The sequence below is a fragment of the Carassius gibelio genome, chromosome A7 (assembly GCF_023724105.1).
Source record: "Carassius gibelio isolate Cgi1373 ecotype wild population from Czech Republic chromosome A7, carGib1.2-hapl.c, whole genome shotgun sequence".
Classification (NCBI taxonomy): Eukaryota; Metazoa; Chordata; class Actinopteri; order Cypriniformes; family Cyprinidae; genus Carassius; species Carassius gibelio.
In genome coordinates, this window is record NC_068377.1 from 26,084,461 (window position 1) to 26,095,908 (window position 11,448).

General features: G+C 34.5%; 2 protein-coding genes across 6 annotated transcripts in view; one reads left to right on the forward strand and one right to left on the reverse strand.

The window, feature by feature from the left end:
• Positions 1–914, reverse strand: part of LOC128016961 (amyloid-beta A4 precursor protein-binding family A member 2-like) — a 67,613-nt gene extending 66,699 nt beyond the window's left edge. For 4 of the 5 annotated variants that reach the window (XM_052601966.1, XM_052601964.1, XM_052601961.1 and 1 more), the window contains exon 1: positions 780–914. The gene's annotated coding sequence lies outside the window, so the exon portion shown is untranslated. The remainder of the gene's footprint in view (positions 1–779) is intronic. The other variant, XM_052601963.1, reaches the window with a different exon arrangement.
• A 5,096-nt stretch (positions 915–6,010) lies between these two features.
• On the forward strand, positions 6,011–11,203 carry LOC128016963 (U3 small nucleolar ribonucleoprotein protein MPP10-like). The gene is made up of 11 exons (XM_052601968.1): positions 6,011–6,122; positions 6,442–7,129; positions 7,305–7,495; positions 7,601–7,760; positions 7,966–8,107; positions 8,192–8,259; positions 8,407–8,544; positions 10,040–10,150; positions 10,360–10,467; positions 10,627–10,857; positions 10,958–11,203. Exons 1-11 carry the CDS (start codon positions 6,040–6,042, stop codon positions 11,105–11,107), a joined length of 2,070 nt encoding a protein of 689 aa, XP_052457928.1. The 5' UTR covers positions 6,011–6,039; the 3' UTR covers positions 11,108–11,203.
• Positions 11,204–11,448: the final 245 nt, after the last annotated feature.

The window sequence follows — 11,448 nt, forward strand, 5'->3', positions numbered from 1 at the left end:
ATTGGAAACAAAACTAAATCTGACGTGAAGATGAAGACTGTAGGACCAAATCTACTTAAGAGGCTTATAAAGAAAACTGTTAATCTTGGGTAACCTTTATTTATTGATTTATGTACTACTTCACTAGTATCTGAATATTTATTATTTACAAATATAATATAAAAAAATCATAAAAAATAACTAATTTTTATTTTAACTAATTAAAAAACATAAATGGTAGTTGTGTATATATATATATATATATATATATATATATATATATATATATATATACACACAACTACCATTTATGTTATATATATATATATTTAATGTCAACTAGGCTACTCTAGATAGTAGAAATCTAAAACTTAAGTGAGACTATTTTACAATGCTTCATATTTGTCACCAACTTTTTTGATGACTTAAACGTTTTCGTTTAACCTATTTTTCAGCTGTGGTCCTAAATAAGAACGTGAATAGTCAACCAAAGAAGCTCTCGAATGAAAACGAGTTGGACACAAAAATGAAAGAAACAAACAAACCGACGAGCCTTCGATTTGAGCATTTTCCATCTCTTTCACTGTAACAACGCTTTCCATTTCTGGAAGACGGTTAAGGAGGACGACTCTGGAAGAACGGCTATCATCGTGAATACGTGCTCGCAGCAGCGGGCTTGATGTTGCACTGAGAGGATGAAATCCTGCCGTATCCTTCACGAGCGCATCACTTCATTCAGAAACCACACGCCGCAGTCAAAAATCAGAGAAGGGCAAACATAACACAGAAAACCAGCCTACCTGCATAACCTTTGATGTTGTGATGTTCATAGATAGACGTCCTGTGTTTTAGAGGCATAGAGAGTGGGAAGCGTATCGACACCGCATCCCGGAGACTGAAGAGAACAGAAACCTGAAGATAAACGTAGAGAACAGCAGGGGGCGCTCCACTGCAGCGCGGGGCTAAATCACCACAAACCCCACCCGAGAGAGAGAGAGAGAGAGAGAGAGAGAGAGAGAGAGAAGCTTTCATTGTTTGGGAGATTGATCTTAAAATGATTCTATTATTTTTATTTACTTTAAATCAAGTATTCATCAGCAAACTAGCAAAGCTTAGCACTGAACACGTGCCGATCTAAATTTAAATAACTGTCCTTTTTAATATGTCATCAATCATTACTAGTAATTAATAACGTTATCCATACGGATGTATACAAATTCACTTTCCACTACCCTTGATGACTAGTGATGTCATTTACACGAAGTCATTTCTTTCTGGCCTTGTTTTGAAGGATAATTTCTCCTAAATGATGCATCACTACACGATCCGATTCTCCATATGACATTACATAAGAGAGATTTACGCTGTTTCCATGAAGCATTTAATCTGTTTTTCCTGTTGCTGTTGGGTGTACATCGAGGTTAATTCATGTCATATCATACATGCAAATGAGAACAATTAGCTAATGCCTTAATGTTATCATATAAAACAATAAATAATAATATGACAATGAAATCAATACTACATTACTCACTGCTGGTTATATATTCTCTGTAGAATCGTGTATGTGACCAGTAAAAAATCTTGAAACATTAGCTTAGAAACTATTGGATACTTAATTCCCTTCTCTTGTAGATGATGTTGGCCCAGACAACTTGAGAAAATGTATTTCTCGAGGCTAAGGTAATAAACAGCTTCCAATGCCCCAGATAAAACTGGACATGTGGTTTGAATATGTGTAATTATCATGAGCTGCCTTTGGGATACTGAAAACAATTACTATGCAGCTACTCTTGCCTCATGATTAATCCAGGCAGATGTTTTCACATTATGTCTACAAAAAGACAGGCAAGCGTTACAGAATATCATTAGGAAGCGTGATATCCCGTGCTCTCTTGAAGATATCCTTTCCCCTAAAAACATTTAAACTAGCTTCAGATTTCTTTGATGTTTATTTTCCACATGTTCGATTCAGAGCAACATGTAATATTTACTGTATTAATAAGTTATTTTTCACTGATGTGCATAAAAGCTTAAATCTAGCATGGGCAAATTGGAAATTCATTCAAAAAAAATATATATATATATATATATAGGCTATATATATATATATATATTTTTTTTTTTTTCTTTTTTTTGAAAGGCAAAGTGTGAATGAATTAACTGAACTGCCGAATGAATCAAAATGTCAAAAGCTGCTTTTTATTCTGTGGTGCTGCAGCTGGGAAATTCCAACAGTACATTGGAGAAAAAAACACAGAGAAAGCGCACAAACTTTGGTTCATAATATCACTCCTCTAGTTAGCTCTTTAAAAAAAAAAAGGCAGATTCAAGGCATTAGAAGAAAAAAAAAAACAGCTTTCTATCTAGTGGAGGGTTGACTACAGTGGAGAGATGAGTATGAGCCAACTTGTCTCCCAAATACATGGTTGTCAGCCAAAAAAAAAGAAAGCTTCAATCTGTCTGTTCCATAAAGAGCCAGATGAGAGGCTTGCAAGGATTTCAATTCACATTCATACATAGCAAAACTTATCTGACATTTATTATAGCATTTAAAACTTACTTATTTTGTCTTCTATTGTTGTAATCATCATTAAAAAAACATCTAGTTTACCCCACAAACATAAATACAAAAAGAGGAAAATTTAACAAGCTTTGCACTATTTGTTCACATATTGCATGAGTGAGCTTTTAAAGGACCAAAGGGTCCCTTTTTATTTATTAAGTCACTAAAGAAAATCTTTACTTCAGAAAAAATAAAGAAAAGCCAATAATAGCAAGTACACCATAACAGGTTAAAAATTAACAGAACCAGTGGAATCGTCTAATTTTTTTTTCTTGCAATGATCACAAATGAACAGCCTAATCAAAGTGTCACTCTTTACTAAATAATCTGATGTGTGATAGCTAGGCTTGTTCTATCTCCACAAGAACCCCATCACCGTCTTTCGGGTGGAGGAACATCACAGGTTTGCCATGAGCTCCTATCCGTGGCTCTGGGGAGAGCAGTCTGATTTTCTTTTCCTTCAAATCAACTATTGCAGCACTGATATCATCCACCTGCAATTGAACAGGCAACATTTTGAAACTATGAAACCATGAAGTTCAGTATTTACTGTTAAGACACCTGCAATGTGATTGATTCATAAGAAATTTAGTTTCTGAATGTTCATCATTTTTCTTTATTATTATTATCCCATCTAATGTTATATATATATATATATATATATATATATATATATATATATATATATATATATATATATATATATATATATATATATATATATATATATTGGAATATTGTAAAAGTATATTATTGTAAAATAATATTTAATATTGTATACCAGTATTTAATTTTCAACAAAAATGTAAATGTACTGTATATATAAAAGTGTCTTTTTTTTAATCTATTTAATGATAATAATAATAATTATTATTATTATTATTATTATTATTATTATATATACAGTGGGGATCGAAAGTTTGGCCACCCCTTGCAGAATCTGTGAAAATATGAGTAATTTTCAAAAAATAAGAGAGATCATACTAAATGCATGTTATTTTTTATTTAGTACTGTCCTGAGTAAGATATTGTGCATAAAAGATATTAACATTTATTCCACAAGACAAAAAAAAAATGCTGGAATTATTAAAATAACACTACACAAAAGTTTGGGAACCCTTGGTTCTTAGTACTGTGTGTGGTCACCTGATGATCCTCGACTGTCTTTCTGTTTTGTGATGGTTGAGCATGAGTCCCTTGTTTGTTCTGAACAGTTAAACTGAGCAGCGTTCTTCAGAAAAATCTTTAAAGTCCTGCAGATTCTTCAGTTTTCCAACATCTTTACATATTTGAACCCTTTCCAGCAGGGACTTTATGATTTTGAGAAACATCTTATCACACTGAGGACATTTGAATGACTCAAACACAACTATTTAAAAAGATTCAAACATTCACTGATGCTCCAGAAGGAAACAAGATGCATTAAGAGCTGGGGGGTGAAAACTTTTGAACATGATGAGGATGGCCAAATTTGTCTTATTTTGTTGAAATATAATTTTTTTCCATTTAGTTCTGCCCTTCGTAAGCAACAGAAGATACTTGTATGTTTCCCGGTACACAAATTAAGTACAATTTATCTTGATCTTCAAATTCCAAAAGTTTTCACCCCCCAGCTCTTAATGCATCTTGTTTCCTTCTGGAGCATCAGTGAATGTTTGAATCTTTTTAAATAGTTGTGTTTAAATAGTTTGAGTCCCTCAAATGTCCTCAGTGTGATAAGGTGCATCTCAAAATCATAAAGTCACTGCTTGAAAGGGTTCAAATATGCAAAGATGCTGGAAAACTGAAGAATCTGCAGGACCTTAAAGATTTTTCTGAAGAACGCTGCTCAGTTTAACTGTTCAGAACAAACAAGGGACTCATGCACAACCATCACAAAACAGAAACACAGCCGAGGATCATCAGGTGACCACACACAGTACTAAGAACCAAGAGTTCCCAAACTTTTGAGTGGGGTTATTTTAATAATTTCAGCATTTTTTTTGTCAGTGTGGAATAAATGTTTAAATATTTTATGTATAATATCTTACTCAGGACAGTACTAAATAAAAAATTACATGCATTTAGTATGATCTCTCTTATTTTTTGAAAATTACTCATATTTTCACAGATTCTGCAAGGGGTGCCCAAACTTTCGATCCCCACTGTATATATCTATATCTATCTATCTATCTATCTATCTATCTATCTATCTATCTATCTATCTATATCTTTATCTATCTATCTATATATATATATATATATATATATATATATATATAGGCTATATATATATATATATATATATATATATATATATAGGCTATATATATATATATATATATATATATATATATATATATATATATATATACACACACACACACACACACACAAAACCTTTAAACCAAATTTGAGTATTAAAAGATGAGTATTGTTTTACTCATTGGTTCTCAAATCATATTTATTTTTCTTCTGAATAGCTTTTTTTTTTTTTTTTTGAAAAACAGAATCAGAATCTTCAAATTGTGTTTCATTCACTTCATATGATAAATTAAAAACGTTTTAAAAAGCAGCAGTGTCAAAATTACAGCAGAAACACAAGAAGAAACATATGCAGTATAGGGGGACTTCGAATATTATTTTGGACAATGGGGTGTGTGTGTGTTGGGGGGGGTCTAACCTAATCTAAATGTTATCTCGATGGAGATATGATGCATCCCCCCAGCTTTGTTCTTCTGCAGAAATCCTGCAATAGGGCTTTTCTCTCCCAGAGGGTGCAGAAGCTCTAATTTTGTGTTCCCCAGTTCCACAAACACAGTGCTCAGGGAGGGGCACAGTGGCGCTCACTCAAGCCCCCAGCACATCACGGTAATGGGCTGTGGCTTTCTCCAGTTCTGGCACTGCGAGAGTCACTTGGTTCACTCTCCCTAACTTCCACAATGACTGAGGGACACCCTGACCGAGGGGTACAGTCAGAGACACTGCCCTCACTGAGGGTAAAGTGTGCCACGCACACTTTGAGACACCTGGAACTTCAAGAGAGATGAAATGGTCATGTGGATGCATTAAATGCTGAACGACAACAAAAATTCACGACAGCGGTCAGTGAATAATGATGCATACATCTGCAATTAGAATAAAGCATCTCTAAATGTGGCAAACGTTGAAAAGAAAAACTTAAAGACACTAAAAAATATCAATTTACTACGTTACATTTTACCTGCAACCTTTAGTAAAATAGAATCCATCTTCGCAGTCATTGAAAACAAACTAGACTTTATGTAAACGTGTATCAGTAACGGGTTTTAGTAATACACGCACAATTTACTCATGTAAATATTTATGTTATAATATTCCAATTTGAAAAAAAGGATTATAGTAGATTAAAAACCAGTAAATCGCTATATTTAGAATGGTTAGGCTAGATTATATGGAACCTTTATGTGGAACGCAATAATGTTTCCGGGGGTTGTATTTACCAAGCGCACGCAGAGACCCATGTGAGAGCAGAGATGGCGAACGGAGAGGGCAGCACACTGGAGAGCTGCTTACAGTTACTAAACAGCAACACAATACACCCGGAGCTATTTCTCAGGTGAGCTGCACGTGAAATCATTTAACTATTTCGTTGTTTATTTAGATCAGAACCTTTTCTAACGTTACAGGAGATGAAACGCGTGTCGTGCAACACATGTGCAAAAGTCTCACGTTGTGGTTGCGAGTTTAATATGTGACATGTAACGTTACCTGTCTATAAAATGTTTCTGTTAATGTTATTTTCTATGTGAGCTTTGTTTTTAAACTCTAAAAAGATATAATTATGCAAATAGTAATATAAAACTACTACATATGAGTGTGGGTAAATAAAAGTGGGTCATTTCTTTCTTTCTTTTATGCTCTCAATCTTTATTCAGTGTCCAGGATGCTCTGGCATCAGACTTCAAATCACTTACCAAGACACTTTATGATCTGCATAAAGCCCACGAGCCTGCAGACTGCAAAGGTAGCCCACTGGAACAGCTGGTCATCGAAAAATTTGATGAGGAGCAGATCTGGCAGGAGCTGGAGCTCCAGAACACTGCTTTACTGACACACTTTGAGGAGGAAGTTGAGCAAGCTGTCACAGATGACACTTTAACATTTCTCAAAGATCCAGAGGAAGAAGAGGAGGGTGAAGATGTTGATAACGGGGAAATTTATAATCACTTGGAAGAAGACAGTGCAGAGGAAGATGATGAGGAGGATGATGATGATATGGACAGAGAGGAGGAAGTTAAGCAGAGGTTGAGACCATCTGCAAGCAGCAAGGACGATGACTTCTCTGGCGAAGACTCGGATTTGGACTTTGATGTAGATCAATTTGAGAAAAAAAACAAACGGCAACAGTCAGCTGCCAAATTATCAAAGGCTAACAGGACTCCATCAGAAGTGGATGACAGGTTTTTTAAACTGTCTGAAATGGAGGCGTTTTTGGATGACATGGATAAAAGAGAAGGCAAGGAGAGCGCAGAGGAGGACATCGACTACTTTCAGAATTTGCCATCTGATGATGACCAGGAACTCAGCTTTGATAAACCAGTAGGGCTGAAAAAACTGAGAAAGGTAATGGTGTAACTAACTTTCCTTGAGTCTTTATTTATTTTAATTATTTGCGTCACCTTTACGGACACCCCCCAGGGTGTAAAACTATGGGTGTAATATACAGATGAATGCAGCATGATTGTGTAACATGAATTTAAACTGACTTCTCATGAAATCTGTGTCCTTTGTTTTACAGAACAAGAGCTCCAGAGATCTGAAATACAAAGATTTCTTTGCTTCAGTGGATGGAGAGCCAGAACAGACTGATCCAGACGAAGAGAAGGAACCAAAATCTAATGATGATTATGAGGGAAAAGAAGATGATGACTGTGATCTGGAGGAGGAAGATGAAGAGGATATAAATGAGGAAGATTTTGATACGGAGGAGTAAGTCATGAGGAAACCCGCTGTCCTTCATTGTTGTGTGTTAGCAGAATATAGTGATACAGCATGTTCTTTCGGAGATCTAATGTATTTTACCTTTAAATTTAGGGATGACACAGGTGATGGAGCAAGAAATGCTTTACGCAAGGTGACCTTTGACCTTCCTGATGACAGTGAGGGTGAGGAAGTGGAAGATATTCTAGGTGGAAAAGCCAAAAACATGCCTAAACCTGAGTCCAAGTCATCCTTTGAAAAGAGACAGGAAAAGGTATTTAATACATTTTTAGTTTAGTTTTGATTCAGTCATTTTATGGTGCTTATTTCAGTTAGTTGTCAAGGCAACTTTATCATTTTCCTTTAGCTTTTCGTGTGCTATTTATATTTAATTTCTGCTGTATTTCAGTTAACACCCTTTATTTTTTAAGTTTTAGTCGACAGTTATAATAACCCTGATTTAATATGAATTGAAACAGATGGCACAAAAGATTGAAGAACTGGAGAACGCTGCATTGTCTGAGAAGCCGTGGCAGCTGACAGGAGAGGTGAGTGCTCAGACTCGACCGGAGAACAGCATGCTGGAAGAGGATATAGCGTTTGACCAGGCCTCTAGGATGGGTGAGAGTCTCGTGCTGATCTCACAGCTTAATGCTTTGAGAAGCTTTATAGATTTGTTCATTACTTTGTTTCTCTCCTCCACAGCTCCAGCAATCACAGAGGAAACTACCTTACAGCTTGAGGATATCATCAAACAAAGAATCAAAGATCAGGTTTGTTCTATATTTCATGTTCTAATATGATGCAGTCTTTGATTTTTGAATAACACAGTTCACCTAGGAATTTTTTTTATGAATGTTTGTCAGTAAATCTGGCCCAGTATACTTCACTTTATTTGTGATATTGTGGTTGTGTCTCAGGTGTGGGATGATGTGGTTAGGAAAGAGAAGCCTAAAGAGGAGGTGTTTGAGTATAAGAAGAGACTCACTCTGGACCATGAGAAGAGCAAACTGAGTCTTGCTGAAGTTTATGAGCAAGAATATATCAAACAGACACAGGTGAGTCCCGTCCACAGCTGTGTCTCTCATTCCTCCCCCTGCTCATACTTATGTTTAGGTATAAAAACATTTTAGTTTATAATTTGCATGATGTATGAAATTGTTTCACATACATATAAATTACCATTCAAATACATATGTTCAAATACACATATATACATATATTCTGCTATATATATATATATATATATATATATATATAATTTACGAATGTTCAGTTTAAGTGATAAATGCCCGTTAATAATTTTGACCAATTAATACAATCAGTTAAATGCTTTAAAAAGTCATTTATTCATTTATTTTTAATAATTTATCTATTTATTTAATTTATTTATTTATATTTATAATTTGAAATATTTTAAAAGGTTTGCTGCATTGATAAAATAAGCTATGCTTCACGTAGCTTAAGACTCATTTTATTATTTCAGAAAAGATGCTAAATGTTTACAAACATTATAATAAACAGTGTAAACTTAGCTATGCTATTTTATTCCCCTCACTCCACAACAAATCCCTTCAATGAACACTAGCCTGTTTAAAAAGAACAAGAATAAAAAATAGCCTATAAGAAGTTATAGCAACATAAACGACAAGCCAAAACGAATACATGTAAATATATAGGCTAAATCTAAACTGAAACCAACGTTGGGTCTCTCATTCGACACAAAATCAAATGTTTCCGTATTGGCGATGTATTTGAATGCCAAATTATTTATTATAGCCTACTTCACTCAAATTCTTTATATCCACGTAAAACAAAATGTTTTGCGTAACATCACGGCGGTGCGGAGATGACACTTGACGGCACAGATTTTATTATATATTTAAACTGAGCAGTGTCTTTTTTTTTTTTTTTCATATGTTTGACTGACTGTATTTAATTAAGATAATGAACAGGCTGCATTGTCAAAGTAGCAAAGGTTAACTTTGTGTGTGCATGCGGCACCAGCGCAATCGTTTGATTGTTTTCGTTCTAACAGTGGAAACAACAACTCCTTTTAGTCATAAAGATAATCGGAATTGTAAACGGTTTGCCTTTGTGTACATTCAATATAAAAAACAAATCTTTTTCTTTCATTTTTATATATATATATATATATATATATATATATATATATATATATATATATATATATATATATATATATATATGGTGAAATACTATTAGAATTCAAACATTTGTAATGTATTTAAATATAAAACAATTTAAAATGTCATTTATTCCTATGATGACAAAACTGAATTTTCAGCATCCATTACTCCAGTCTTCTGCGATATTGAAGAAACATTTCTTATTGTCAAGTTAAAAACAGTTGTGCTGCTTAATATTTTTTGTGGAAACTATACATTTTGTAAGGATTCTTTGAACAGAAAGTTCAAAAGAACAGTATATATCTGAATACTGATAACATTATAAATGGCTTTACTTTAGATCAAATGAATAATCCTCGTGAATAAAAATATATAATAATTTTTTTTCTTGTGTGGGTTTCAGGAAAAGAAGGAAGAGGAAGAGAACCCAGCGCATGTAGAAATCCAGAAACTCATGGACACACTCTTCCTTAAATTGGATGCGCTATCAAACTTCCACTTTACACCAAAACCGGTGAGTACAATGTTCCTCATGGCTTGAGCCAGCTATAGTGTGTTCCTGCATGTGTGATGTGGAGACAAAAAACTACACTGATTTACAGCTCTGTACCTATAATAAAAGCTTATATATATCTATAAACATTGAGTTATATTGGCCTAAACATGTCAAATGAATTCCCGTTCTGCTAAGTTCATCTCTTCATGTGTTATTTCTCTGTTCAGCATATTCCTGAGGTGAAAGTGGTTTCCAACTTGCCTTCTATTATTATGGAGGAAGTGGCTCCAGTCAATGCCAGTGACGGCACACTGCTGGCTCCAGAGGAGATTAAGGTTTGTGTGGCCTGCTCACATCACTTCCAGTTGATCAGAAAACCTCACTTTTAAGTGTTTAGGAAACACTACTACACTTGTAGTATTTGAGTGAAACGTTTACACCAATAAGATCATAATCTTCATTAGATTTCAATGCATTTTCTTCTCTTATCTCAGGAGAAGAATAAGGCAGGAGACATACTCGGAGACACAGAAAAAACCACCACAGATAAGAAACGAGAGCGACGGAAGAAGAAGAAAGTGAAGCATCTGAAGATTAAAGAGCGGGAGAAGAGACAGAAACTCAAAGAGGTGATGAAAGGAGACCAGAATAAGAAGAAGAGTAAAACCGAGGTCGAACAGACTCTCAAGAAACTTACTAAAGGAGGAAAAGCCAAAATACTCACGGTCAGTAACCAAGTCAAACACAGTATTAATTACTTACATTAGTTACATTATTGTGGTTTTGTTTATGTGTATAACCCCCCCCCCCCCTATATTCTGACAGAATGATGGCATGGATAAGGCTCTGCGTTCCTCTCAAGCTTTCTTCTCCCAATTACAAGACCAAGTCAAGAGCCAAATCAAGGGCTCGAAGGACAAGACGGCAAAGAAAAAGAAACAAAAAGAGATTTCTGCCAACAAGCTTAAGTTGTAATGTTGACTTGTGTCAAAAGCAATATGTACAGTTATTAGTTTCATGAGAAATCAAATTGTTGTATCCTCTTTTTATTCAAATACATTTTCCTTTATATGCGTGTCTTTATTTTTTGGTCGTTTCTGTAATACTACACACACTTTCACTAACTCTTAAAACAATGACAATATTTGCTCCTTACAGAATTCCTTTCCTGGGAGTGCTATATTAATAAATCAACCTTTCGTTAAAATCACCAATATACAGTATACTGTCAAAAGTGGCCCCAAAAAGTATTTCAACACTGAAGTCAGACATTGAAATGTCACACTTGTTGCATTAAAAATATCAAAACACGTTTG

Bases quoted from the DNA above. Each gene is read 5' to 3' on its own strand.
- LOC128016963 (XM_052601968.1), top strand. From the start codon at position 6,040: ATGGCGAACGGAGAGGGCAGCACACTGGAGAGCTGCTTACAGTTACTA. The intron at 7,496-7,600 runs GTAAGTCATGAG...CTTTAAATTTAG, and splicing joins GAAGATTTTGATACGGAGGA to GGATGACACAGGTGATGGAG. The intron at 10,151-10,359 runs GTGAGTACAATG...TTCTCTGTTCAG, and splicing joins TCCACTTTACACCAAAACCG to CATATTCCTGAGGTGAAAGT.